At 36.3% G+C, this 14,459-nt stretch overlaps 1 protein-coding gene across 3 annotated transcripts in view; it reads right to left on the bottom strand.

Moving 5' to 3' along the window:
* Positions 1 to 4,469: 4,469 nt before the first annotated feature.
* The window catches only part of YWHAE (tyrosine 3-monooxygenase/tryptophan 5-monooxygenase activation protein epsilon), a 45,279-nt gene continuing 35,289 nt past the window's right edge, over positions 4,470 to 14,459 (bottom strand). The window contains exons 3-7 of one of the 3 annotated variants that reach the window (XM_028497967.2): positions 13,653 to 13,759; positions 12,782 to 12,988; positions 10,253 to 10,389; positions 7,065 to 7,111; positions 4,470 to 5,425 (exon numbers count right to left, since the gene is read on the bottom strand). In XM_028497967.2, the coding sequence (XP_028353768.1) occupies positions 7,104 to 7,111; positions 10,253 to 10,389; positions 12,782 to 12,988; positions 13,653 to 13,759 (459 nt within the window). In that variant the 3' untranslated portion in view covers positions 4,470 to 5,425; positions 7,065 to 7,103. Of the gene's footprint in view, positions 5,426 to 7,062; positions 7,112 to 10,252; positions 10,390 to 12,781; positions 12,989 to 13,652; positions 13,760 to 14,459 lie in introns of those variants that run through there. The other 2 variants (XM_007123551.4, XM_028497968.2) reach the window with 2 other exon arrangements.

Raw genomic sequence — 14,459 nt, 5'->3', positions numbered from 1 at the left:
CTACAGAAAAACAGGCAAAAGATATCCAAATGTCCATAAACATATTAAAAAGTACTCAGTCTCATTAGTCATCAGGAAAACACAAATTAAATCCAGAATGAGATATCACTACACACCCACCAGAAGGCTACAACTAAAAACAGTGACCACACCAAATGCTAGTGAGGATGTAGAGCAACTGAGATTCTAATACACTGCTGGTAGGACTGTAAAACAGTACAACCACTTTGGAAAACTGTTTTGCAGTATCTACTAAGCTGAACACATGTATTCCCTATGACCCAGCAATTCCATTCTTAGATATATATATGCAACATTCATACATGTATATACCAAAAGACATGTAAAAGAATGGCCACAGCAACATTATTTGTAACAACCAAAAATTGAAAATAATCCAATGTCCATCCATATAACAAGACAGTATACTAATGCAACAGAATACTACATAGCCATAAAAATACACTATTTTATTACAGGCAATAATACGGACTAATCCCACAAACCTAATGTTGAAGAAAAGAAAACAAGCCATTTATGTATATATGCCATTTACATCAAGTTCAAAAACTAAGCAAAATTAATCAATGGCAATATCAAGATACTGGTTCCAGTTGTAGGGGTAAGGGGGTAAATTAATGAAGAGGGCATGGAGTGCTGTACGATGTTGGTCCTGTTCTATTTCTTGATATGAGTGGTGGTTAAATGGTGTTCCCTTTGTAAAAATTCTAAGATGTACACCTTTGATGTATTTTTTATATTTGAATAAAAACTTTACTTAAAAAAAATACCAACAATAGTCTTATGTATTCTCTACATCCTCAACACAACAAAGTATTCTATAAATCTAATCACTGCTAACTATAATTATAATCTTAGACAAAGTAAAATTAGCATCTCTTGTTTTTGGCTTACATATCCTTAATGACGAACAAGTTTAAGTGAAAAAAAAAAGCTTTTAAACGTTTATTACTTGAACTCTGCTGAAAGCAAATTCTGAGGGAGTTCAGCAGTTACTGTGGCCTATTAACGCTACAAATGTACCACTAATTAATGGGAAAGAAGCCTTAGGTGCTGAAATAAGCCCTACCACAACCCTATAGCTCCAGAATTCTAAATGGAAAAGGGTCTTTGTGGAAGACTCAGAAATAAGCAATATGGGATGGAAGCATGAGTTCCAAGACTTTTCAGCACAACTGAAAAAAATGGTCAATGATAGCTTTAGACAGAGGAAGAAAGCTCCCGAACATGACTCATACCGCATGGGTTGTGCAAGTACACATCAATTCTTAACATCAATTATGTGAGAAACAAATGTCCAAAACCCAAGGAACTTTTTAAGAACAATAAGACTTAGGTTATCTGGAAAACTCAGTCACAGCACTGCAGCAACTTGACAATCCATAATCACTGATTATCTATTTGGATTATGGCTCTACTTGTCCAAGCTAAACTTTTAAATTGGAAGAATTTGCTCTTGTTAAAAAAACACTAATTTTTAAATTTCTAAATTAAGCTACAGATGAAGAAACAAATTGCCAAAAAAATTAATCTAGGCAGTAATCCTCTTTTTAGACGGCAGACACTGAAGAGCCCTAAATATATTTATCATTTATATTCTATTTCCTCAATTCTAATATGAATTTATACTACAGCTTAATGTCTACTATAGCTTTTCAAAAAGGCTTGTATCAATTGTAAACCATATACTGATCTCAGAAATGTTAAAATATATTTTTTAGATGATCACTTTAGGGTAGGGAAAATATATTTCAATAAAACACTAACAGCCTAAAAGAAAGAGAATGCTTAATGGCTAAGAGAATGGGCTCTTCAGTCATACAAACCCAACTCTGAATCCTGTTTGAATACTAGCTTTGTGGCTTTGGACAAGTTCCTCAACTTCTCCCATCCCAGTTTTCCTATTTAAAAAAGCAGATGGAAAACTTACCTAATTATCGAGTACCTATGTGCTAGACACTGCCTAATGAGCACAGTGCCTGGTACATAGCTGATACTCAATGTTAGCTGTTAGCTGTCAATACCAAACACAAGTCTAGGAACTCAAAGAAATGAGAGATATGTCTTGTTAGACGATTTAATTTTGCTAATCTGGGTTGGATCCAGTATCACCACTTCCTCTAAAAGCTCACAATTCCTTTTCAGTAGGCAGAGGAAGGGGGGAGGGGCATGACACAGGTAGGGAATTGAGGTAAACTATACATATAGACAACATTTTAACTATAAATCACCTTTAAAAACTGCTGTACATCTGAAACTCATTAATATTGCAAATCAACTAACTATACCTCAATTTTTAAAAAAATTTCGAGGGGGAAAATAAAACTTTAAATCCAAATTAAAGAAAAACAATTCCTTTAATGAAGCATCCCAGAATTCTACCAGGGATCCCTGTGAACTTGTTAAAAATTTCAAAACAAATCAAGATTCATCTTTATGCAATTTTTTAAGCATGATCACTCTTCTACTGTCCTAGGATCAATAGCATAGCAACTAATATGGGATTTTGTTTTGTAAAACTCTCAAGTGGCATTCGTCTGGAGCAGGAGTCACTGTTTTATATTATTCCATCAACACGCCCTATGATCTAACCTAAATTCTTGTCTTCCTAGAAAGCAGCAAAAGATAATTTTGGAGATCTTCCTTTCTGGCCACCCATCACAGAACCCAAGTATGGGTATAAACCCATTTATTGCTGCTCCTAACATTTTAGAAAACCTTTGGGTTTAAAACTTTTTTCAAAGCAATTACCAAAAAAATCAAAACTGCATTCAAGTTGTAATGGTAACTCAAGTTTCTATCGAAATCAACTGATCCTCACAGATGACTAAACCAGGAGCTGAAAAAAACACTCCACCTCCCAGACAACAGATACAGGAAGTAACACTGTCCTCACAGGGCTGTCACCTTTCTGCAGTCTTCACTCGCTCTTCCAATCTTTGATAGAGATCTTTCTAAAGACCTGTACTAATCACCACTGTCCTTCCTAAGTGCCTTCATTGGTTTCTTTGGATGGCAAGTTCTTTTTTCTCCATACCAAGACTGCCACACCACTGAAAATGCTCATGGCATCCTGAATTTGCTGAACACAAATAGAAGTCTACATAGTCAACTAAGGCACTCTTTCACTGAACAAATTCATGTGACAACCCAACTTGGCAGAATCACCTCCACAAACCAGACTATTTTGTAAAAAGATTACCTATGTGTTCATTCAAACTCTTCCAAGTCCAGGCAGTCACACATTAGTTGTGTGGGAGCGGCCTGCAAAACCCTGAATCCTATTAGCAGTTTCTTTAAAAATCTGTAATAGAGCTTAACAAATTCCTCTAGTTTTGGACTGAGATGCAGCAGACAACACTTGGCAACATTACTGCTGGAAAAAAACAAATCTGATTATCTCTTGGAGGTAGCTCCAAAGAGTACAATTTATATACAATCATCTCCAATTATCTGATGAAAAAGCAATTCACAAAAACTGTTTATTCTACATACACTTATTTTAATAAGTACATCACTAATCTACTGATTTCCCAAGTCTTTACTATGAAGAACTCAAGCCCAAGGTATACTTTTGGTGTCAACATCTCATTTAGCAACAAGTCAAGTGTGGTGAAGCTAGTAGTCTCATACATTGTTGATGGGGCTATAATGTGGAACAATTCTTGGAGGGAGATAGAATTTACCAATTAAAAAGTATATGTTTTCTGACACAGGAAATCTAGAAATGTATCATACAGATACACATGCATTTACTGCAGCACCATGTACAATAGCAAGGCTGAAAATAATCTGAATGTCCAAAAGTAGTCAACTGGTTTTTTTCTAAAAATCACGAGTACATCAATGTGAGGCAGTCATCTGAATGAGACAGATCTCAATGCCTGACAATGATCTATACTAACTAAATATCTATATACACTGATGTATATGATCTCTGGAAGATATTACTTACACTGTTTCTAATAAAGGGGACTACCACGCTATTGTTTTACCATGTGTACATGTACTACTGAGAATGAATTTAATCATTCTTCTCTGTTCCTGTCACTGATCGGGGCGGGGGGGATTTTTCCCTCAGCCTAAGAAGGATTATTCTGACACATTCACATATTCAGCCTTTGGTTGCACAACCCCAAAAATTCCATGCTAGATGATCCACAATTACACCTTGTATTATAAATACACACTGGAACTTTAATGATTAAAATAAACATCGTGTTGTTATCTGGTTTAGAAGACAGGATACTTGCACTACTTATACTTGTTCTTCACAACCAGGTTACAAGTATTTTCCCCCCAGAAATATACATCATTTTGGGGAAAGACAAGTGATTTACGGAAGGAAAAAAATAAATGGGATCTTTTTCACATTCAGGCAAACAGTATCAATATGTTCAGACTAGAGATTTTATTTTAGAAGGATAAAGGATGGAGGCGCAATGATGTTTGGCATTTTTAATTTAGGTTTGTTTTATTTAAGTTTAATGTTAATCCATGCTGTGTTTCAGTAAGAACAATACAGATTCTGTATCTGTGGCTCCAGTCAGATATCCAGTAGTACAAATTAGCTTCAAGTTACACATACTGAACAAAAGAGGTTGAGCGAGCGAAGGAGGGGAGGGGCGGGGCCCAGGGGGAGAGGGAAGGAGAAGAAACAAAGAATTGAACACGCATGCAGGCTTTTCCATTACCACCTTCAATGCTAACCTGCTTCAGAGGGAGAGTAAAGTAGGCAAGAATGAGCAGCCACGGATTGTTGAACTGTTACCAGCACCATGCTTTTCAGCAACATTTCAGCAGAGTTTGAAACACTTTTTACAGCAAAACCATTACAACAAACTCCCCAAACAACCTTTAACCACCTCAAGCTAACATCCAATTAATTTTAAACACTGATATAAAATTCAATTTAATCAATTAGAAAAGTGATACCACATACACCTCCTATAGTGTGATTAACCTTTCTCTTAGATGCTTGCATCACCTAAAAGTCTAATGGCTTTCGAATGTAATTTCCATTTCTAATGGTGATCTTGCCACATCTGGCAGGAGACAATACAGTAATGCTGAAAAAGCCTCTATGCAGTCCTGTTAGTGTCTTAAAGAACCTAAAAACTGGGACCAGTAAAATCCACAGAAATTCACTCTTGCCTTTAAGAACTTTTGAAAACTGTTTTAAAAAAAAAAAAAAAAAAAAAAAAAACCAACAGGGCAGGAACCTAAATTCTGAGACCAAATGTAAAAGTCAGATTTGGTGGTTCTCAGTGACAATGGGGGAATTTCCAAGAGGGGTGGGATGGGAAGGTGTGGGGTGGTCAGAGATGGTTTCTCTTGTTGGCTTTTATGTCTCACTGATTTTCATCTTCCACATCCTGCAGCGCTTCTTTATTCTGCTCTTCACCTGCAAAGAAGAATGACAGTTAATTATTTCATAATGACTAAACTAGGCTGTTGTGGTCACAAAGGTATCATTCCAAGCATAAAGACTCCTTATATTTGCTACAATTGGTTTAAACACAGACAGGCAAAGGATTTCTAACCTTGACACCTGAGATGCCTAAGCCAAGAGGTGCTGCTGGATCAAGGTCCTGAATGATCAACAGGATGAAAAAAAAAACTGATGCATAGTAAAAGTCAGTGTTTTTATGCTAATAAAGCTCTTAGGTAGACAGCCAAGGTAACCATATTATTAAAATGATTTTCAAGCTTTCATGTATATCTTGAGTCAAAATACTCTTTCTCAATAACCTCACCTCTTCAAGAACCAAGAGTACTTTATAATTTTTTGCAAAATCTAATTTTTCTGCAGGCCCCATTATTAGAAATGTTTCAATAAGAGAACTGAGCAGTAAAATTCTTCAAAGGAGTTCTAAAGTTTTAGAGGGAGGATTCTGCTTTTGTAAACGAATATTTTACACATTTTGTATCCTGGACAGTCACACCAAACCATAATCACAATTTCTCACTCCAGAGTGAAACAGCATGCTCAAAGTAAACCAGACCACTGAGGTTATTAAAGAAGGGCATTTGGACCAGTTCTCTCATGCCACTTTTCTTTTCCCTTTGAACACGATGATTAGCCTGAGGAGTTTGTACTGCACTATGACATGCAACAGAAAGCCAGCCTATTTACCAGAGAATCATCTACCTATTAATAAGCATTAATTAAGTCAGCCATAATAAGGAAGCATGCAGGCTTCTGCCAAAAAATAAACGGGTAAAAGTTACATTCTTCTTCTTTAACAAACCACTTGTAATTCCTATGTAGTTACTAGTTTGATCAAAATATATGAAAAATCAATTTTAACTAACCCAACAATCATAATATGATAGTTCAGACAACCCATCCATTCATAGTGCTTGTTAAATTACTTAATTAGAATGGACAAATGACACTAAGACCAGCTGCCTACAGACATAAAGCAAAACTGTGAGGAATGCTTTTAAACAGTCTTAAAGACCTTGATACAATAAATGCTGTCATGGCAATAAGGGTTAAGTAAAGATAGTTTCAGTCATTTTAACATTTCTTTTGTGATAAAAATATTTGACATTGATTGTTTAACTCTAAAAGTACTTAATGTACATAAAGATTTTTGACTCACATTTAGAAAAAGACGTGCAAGGAAAGACAAAAGTAACTATTTACTGAGGGAAGAAATGATGTTCCACCCAACTGTTCCCCCAAAGAATAATGTATTCAAACTGAGGAAATGATAGGAACGTTCACTCTCATTTTTAACAGCCATATACTGCTAAAATATGGTTAACATATAACAACAGAGCACACTCTAATTTACTCATAAGCAACCATTAGATTTGCCAAAAGTTCCAAGTAACTTTGGCATAAAAATACTGTCACATAAGTCACACCCAAACAGAGGTAGACAGGGGTAGCAGATCATAAATGTCTTAGAAGGTTTCACATCCTGGAATGTAGAACAGGCAGTTTTTTAAGCGACAAGATGATGATATGCAGGCATGATTAGTGAAGAACCAAAGCTAAAAGCAGAATTCACTGTGCCATGATAATGACTTACAAAGTAGAGTTTTTAGGAAAGGAAGAGTTGGATTTTCCTTTAGGAATCTATATTGCAAGGAGAAAGGGAGGGAGAACAATCATATGAAAGCAACATTACAAGAAAAATAAACCAAGAGCAGGACAAAGGAAAACATCAGTGATTTAGGGGAGTCAGATTTTGATCTTTTTACTACTTTGTATGAACTTCACTCTAAGAAATAATCTGTTCCTTTTTAAGTGGATGAAATAATATCCTCTTAAAAGGTATACAGAAGGGGGGCAAAAAATGTTCTTCAGATACATATTTCTTTGCCCAGTTTCTAGATTTGGGAGAGAGAAGGGGAACGGGCAGAGAGAACACATTTCCTCTCTATGGACTTGTGTATTTAACAGTCCTCTGACCACAGGTTAAGAGAAAAGGACTGAAACCACTTGATGAGAAAAAGTGGTGCTCCCTTTAAAGAATTATGTTTCAACAGACCCAGACAGACATTAACATATTCTGCAGTTAAAAACATATAAATGTGTAAGTAAAGGCTTGTGAACAACATATACTTCTTCCTTTAGAAACCCTCAATTCAAAAGGTTTTTGACACCATTTTTCATATTTAAAGTAAAAAAGGAGAAAAACATCTAAATAATCCTTAAAATAAATGCAAGTAACATCCTGACCAATTTCATGACCAAAATTCTTCTACATTCAGCATTGATTCTAAATCACAAAACCAATTTAATGAAACATGTAATACTCTACCTTTTAGCAAAACTGGCAAATAATTTCCTAGTACCGACAACAATTTGTAAATTCAGATAGCTTGTTAATATTGCTAAAATTTCAAGATAGACCACTTGAATTTTTCACATTAAACTGCTTCATAATTCCAAATATTTTGTGACAAACCTCTTAAATGAAAATCAGTCTGTTTCGACCGAATTTAATTAATTGGTCAATTTACAAAGTGAAAAGAAATTGATGCAACTGAATTTCACTAGATTTTTAAGTGTTTTAGGATTAAAGAGAAATCTACCCTAAAATGTAATAAAACATTTTGTACAAAGAACCTTCCCAACTATGAAAACATAAGAAATCTAAAGATACTCTGTTTAAATGATCCATTTCATAAAACAATGCTCAATAACCAAGAAAAAGCATATCTTTGGTTCTGTATAAAAATGGAGTGATATACAGTCTACCCTCAGTCAATTCTTGGTTATAAGTGATAATGAAAAATACAGACTTTATTTATTTTTGTAATCTAGCAACTTAGTTATAAGAGCTGGCATCAAATGTCTAAAAAAAATTGCTTTTCAAAGTCACCTTCTTTTTGTTACTTTTCACCCTCAAAAAAACATCCCCAGAGGTCAAAGGGGTATAGAGCTTACTTATAGGTCAATAACGCTTACCAAACTCTCCACATGCTTTCCTTTTATCCCCTCAAACAGGCAGAGAGATATTAGTCTTCTCTGAGCTGGGGGTGACTGTGAAGAGTCCACAGCTATTTGGCCATTCTTCTTAGTAGTTATTGTTAGAATACAATAGAATTTAAAGCTGGAAGGAACCTTAGTCATTAGTTCAGAGATGGTTAAATTGGTTTTAAGTCCCACAGACTGGTACTGGTTGCCCCTCAAGTGCTGTGTTGAATGAAAAGTCATCTGTGGCTCCATCTGGCTTTGTTGGTAAAGTGTGCAAGTAGGTCACATGTGCCACATATCTCAAGCCAACCCTAGTCAAGTTTCTAAATAGTTCATCAAGCTGGTGCACTTTAGAAGCTGAGTCACCTAATTCTCACTTCAGTACCATGACCCAAGATAATTCTAAAATCTGACTCTATCCTTCCACTGCCAACCTACATGCCCTGACACCCATTTTCTAATACATCTTTAAAAAGTATGTTTCCAAATACAGTACAACATGTTGGTTTGACCAACGGAAAGTACAGCTAGCCTCAAGCAATACAACATATGCTTCAGTTTGGGTAATACACTCTTAAAGGATCTGTAGCTGAAAGTGACAAGAAACTTTATTTCCACTCCCCATATCACCACCACCAGTTACAAAATCTCTCATAATTATCATGCCACACTAGTTTGTGTCCATCTCCCTGTCCCATCCCCCCCCCCCAATGATGTATCATGGATTAAAACAACTCTTTAGAAATGGGCAGAATAAAATATCCTTTAAAATCAAGAAATGTGACAAATTTGGCCTTTTACGTCTGGAAGAAACATTAAGTACCCACCCCACCCCACCGCCCATCACAAGATCAAATTTTATAAAATATTCTAGTAACTATTTACAACTGCAACGCTAGAAAACAATACACTACACCAGACCTCTTAAATAAAGACCTATGGGCAGGACATGCCATTTGTTGTGTAGACTACAGAGGTATACTAGTTCTTTTTTTAGATAAAAGATTTCCACACAGAAAAGATGCTTCATAAATAGCTACTTATAACCATCTGGGTTTTGTTTTTTTTTTTATTTTAACATCTTTACTGAAGTATAATTGCTTTACAATGGTGTGTTAGTTTCTGCTTTATAACAAAGTGAATCAGTTATACATATACATATGTTCCCATATCTCTTCCCTCTTGCGTCTCCCTCCCTCCCACCCTCCCTATCCCAACGCTCTAGGTGGTCACAAAGCACCGAGCTGATCTCCCTGTGCTATGCGGCTGCTTCCCACTAGCTCGGTTACATTTGGTAGTGTATATATGTCCATGCCACTCTCTCACTTTGTCAAAGCTTACCCTTTCCCCTAACCATCTAGTTTTTACCTGAGGATTATCACTCAACCAAAGCAGTGATCATGACAATCAAATACAATTAACCTTAGACCCCCTAAAATTGAATCTGAGGAATGATAATATGAACTGCTTCCTCTCCCTCCATCTTTCAAAACACAGTGTGAGAGAAGAGGTAAACTAAGTTTAGCAAACAGTATCAGAGGCAAAACTTTAAATCTCTGAATATTAACAAACGATCCCCTTTCCCAAACAGGTCTTTTATTTTATCATCTTACAGACCAAAATGGAAGACCGTACTCTGCTATCATTTCCAGTAAAGGCAGTAATCAAAATTTGATAGTATGGAGGATAGGCTGTTGAGTCTAAATTGTAGCTTAATGTAAAGAAATCCCAACTTCTAAGAGTAAACAGATCCAACAACTGAAAGAGACAACACTTTAACTTCAGTCTCCTTACCATCACCCTGCATGTCTGAAGTCCATAGTGTCAGATTATCACGTAACAACTGCATGATAAGCGTAGAGTCCTTATAGCTTTCTTCACTCAGCGTATCCAGTTCTGCAATTGCATCATCAAAAGCTGCTTTTGCCAACCTACAAGTGTTTACATAAATGTATTACAAAAATAAACTAAAAACATCCAAAACCACAATTGGAAATGACATAAGTTAAATTTCAGTCTTTTCTTCAGTTATCACACAGTAATAGCGACACTGAATGCTTGGGTTTAGGCACTGAAATAAAGGAAAAGCAGATGTAACTGATGAAAATTAACTTCCTATTAACTCCCTTTTTAATTTTGTAATCCAGCAACTTTGGAACTAGTGGAACTTTTGGAGTTCCACTTATGACTATGCTTTCGACAAGCAGACCAAATCCCATTCTAATCCACCACCAAAATACATGCATATTTAAGGTATTTCCAAATTCTAGTCAATAGTTCACTTATTTAACAAAGTTTTAATGCAAAAAGAGAAAATTCTGGGACAGTATCTCACAATTTAATCCAACAGAATTTAATGTCAATGGAGCAAGGAAGAAAAAATAGGCAATCTAGAACTCACAAAAATGTGATCATATAACCCAATTACTACAGTTAAAATGAAACAAAATTCACATTCACTTATTGAGTACTGTGTACTATGTACACCAAGTGACGATGGACACGGGTGGGGAAAAGAAAAGAGGAAAGAGAGACATAACCTGGGTCCACAATGAACTTTTAAAAACAAAGAATAGAGAGACTGACACATAAATAACTACTATAAAAGGAGGATGAAGTGCTATCCTGGAGAAAGTACTTTAGGGAACCAAGAGGAGGAGCAAATGGGGAAGTCATATTTGAACTAATTAATGGGTAGGAAAAGAGCACAAATGGCACACTTCAGATTAAAGCAAAAGCATGCAAAGGACTAAGTTGAAGCTACGTGTGGGACAGCTAGCCTGGAGAATGGCAATGAAAGATTCAACCAGTACTATCAGCTAAACAGCTACAGCTTATTAGTTAAGACATATTACCTGTTTGGACAAACTCGACTAGCAACATTTAGAATGTTTTTAGATAAATTAATATTTATTTGCATTCAAATGAATCCACCTTACATCAGGAAAATCTCTCCTTTCATGGAATATCTGATTCCTACATACTCAAGAACACTGAAGTCACAAAGAACAAATACATTATTCCTACTATATGAGGTATCTAAAATAGGCAAACTCATAAAGACAGAAAGTAGAGATTACCAGGGACTGGGGCAGAGGGAAATATGGAGTTATTGTTTAGTGATTAGTTTGTTTCAGGTGATGAAAAAGTTTTAGAAATAGTGGTGACAGACAATATTGTGGGTGTACTTAATGCCACTGAACTGCACATTTAAAAACAAAATGCGGGCTTCCCTGGTGGCGCAGTGGTTGAGAGTCCGCCTGCCGATGCAGGGGACACGGGTTCGCGCCCCGGTTTGGGAAGATCCCACATGCCGCGGAGCGGCTGGGCCTGTGAGCCATGGCCGCTGAGCCTGCGCGTCCGGAGCCTGTGCTCCGCGGCGGGAGAGGCCACAGCAGTGAGAGGCCCGCGTACCACCAAAAAAAAAAAAACAAAAACAAAACAACAAAAAAAAAAATGCTAGGGCTTCCCTGATGGCGCAGTGGTTAAGAATCCGCCTGCCAATGCAGGGGACAGGGGTTCGAGCCCTGGTCCGGGAAAGATCCCACATGCCGCGGAGCAACTAAGCCCGTGTGCTACAACTACTGAGCCTGCGCTCTAGAGCCCGCAAGCCACAACTACTGAAGCCCACGCGCCTAGAGCCCGTGCTCCACAATAAAAGAAGCCACCGCAACGAGAAGCCCACGCACCGCAACGAAGACCCAATGCAGCCAATAAATAGATAAATTTTTTTAAAAAAACAATGCTAAACCTTCATGTTATGTATATTTAAAAAGTAAAAAGCTATGTACATAAAGATATTCCTTAAATTTATATGTGTATCAAAAACTGGGAACAATCTGAAGTATAAATGGGGGAGTACTTTTACATACATCAATAGGATGCCAAATTTTATGATAGAAAATACAAAATGACATGTATACTAAGAGCATAACTATATTAAATACATGCTATAAAGACTGAAAGCTAATACACAGAAATGAAGATAATTCTATTATGAAAATTCCTCATTCCTTCCTCTTACTCTGTAACAAGATTCTATTCTTCATTCCTTCCTCTTACTCTGTAACAAGATTCTTTTCAATCTACCAATCAAATTTTTCCCTATCAACATAATTATCCTAACTGCTATCCTAGTGAAATGAGATAGGTCTGTCTTTATATCATCCAAAACAGCTGCATTAAAAGCCAGAATAATTCTTTATTACAGGGCCAAGCCAACAAAGGCAGTCCCAAGGAACAAGACAAAAAACAAGTAGCTATTCTCCTTTGTAACCTTTTTTACTTTCATAGTGAGAGCGTTTGTTCTCTTTCATGACCTACCTGCAGGCACGGTCAGGGGAATTAAGAATTTCATAGTAGAATACAGAAAAATTGAGAGCAAGACCTAAGCGAATGGGATGTGTTGGTGGAAGTTCTGTCATTGCAATATCACTAGCAGCTTTATAAGCCACTAGGCTGTTCTCCGCAGCTTCCTTCCTGTCATTTCCTGTGGCAAATTCAGCCAGATACCTGTGGTAGTCCCCTTTCCTAAAACAAAACAAAAACAAAAACAAAACAGAATTAGGAATAATGCTTTTTAAATAAGTTGTTAAAAATTTTCTGTATTACATAAGATCACGTATGTGACAAAAATATGAAACAGGTATACTTCAATAATTTCAAAAAGTCTCTTTCAGGAATGACTGACTCATCTATTTAGTTTTCCTCCTCAGAGATTTCACATTGCCAAATATAAGCAAAATCCTAGAGAAATTAACTGAAAAGGCTCAAAAATCAACAAATTTATCACTTGATAGATGAGAATTAAATATAAAAACTGGTTCCAAAGAATGGCACAACAGTTTGTTAATCATGAAATAAAACTTCCATATAAATTGTTAAGACTGAACTGTGTAATGCACTGCTTGTAGCCAGGGGGGCAGCCCCACACAAGCAAATGAATATGAATAGGTAAAGCGAAACCTAGTACATTTTTACAGTAATAGTCTGACCACCTTAAATGCAGTAATATTGATTCTTCTTAGCAGTGAATCTGCAAATGAGTATTCAAAAATTAATTTAATTCTTGAGACTCACTCCTCCCCTATCTTTCCAACATTAAATAAAATGTTGTAAACCTATATAAAAAAAGTGATGATTCTAAGAGAGTCAACATTTAATCTGACATTTTCCCTTCTAGTATAGAACCTACATTTTATAATAGAAAACCTTGGACTCGCCAGTGTTAGCTGCTGGAATGAGGTGTTTGTCCAGTACATCCAGAATGTCACAACAGATTAACTTTAGCTCAGTCTCAACCTGAAAAAAGTGTCAAAAAAATTGTTTAAGAAATTATATATAAATTATCACATTCTATCTCTGGTTTTGGAGAAGAGAACATGCATACCCCTCTCCAAACCCCCCTTCCCTCTCTTGATACAAAAGCAGAGAAAAGCTGTCTCCGGTTTACGGAATGTCTTTCTTCCTAAGTGCCATTACTTAAGTGCTTTAAAAAAACCTCACAGTTCAGCTACAGAACTAACAGTGATTACTACGTACTAAGTGCAGCACATTTATATTAAGTAGCTTCTTTAATGAGGTGGCAACTATTGTCTCCACTTAATGGGAAAACAAAGATTACTATATTTGTCCAAAGATCACTAACTTAAAGATCTTAGAGGCAGAGTGAGAACTTGAACCCAGGTAAGGCTGCATGATTAGAGCCACAGTTTGTAAGGGATGGAATAAAAATTCAAACCAAGGTATTCTGCTTCCAAGGCTCACATTTCTAACCACTACTATGCTCAACAGCCAACCACCTGAGTGGTAGATCCATAGCCAGTTACAACACCAAAAATCTGTAAACTAAAGGAAACATTGCCACTCGTCCCAATTCGTTTATCTGCCAAAAACGTACACTACTCCTAAACATATATACACAGTCTGCTTTCCATTTTCTATTACTACAGTGACATCGTTCAACCTTTCCAAATTCATTTCATGCCCTCTGGAACCTCCT

This window comes from Physeter macrocephalus, chromosome 14, assembly GCF_002837175.3.
Source record: "Physeter macrocephalus isolate SW-GA chromosome 14, ASM283717v5, whole genome shotgun sequence".
Taxonomy (NCBI): domain Eukaryota; kingdom Metazoa; phylum Chordata; class Mammalia; order Artiodactyla; family Physeteridae; genus Physeter; species Physeter macrocephalus.
This window is presented reverse-complemented; position numbering and strand designations above follow the sequence as displayed.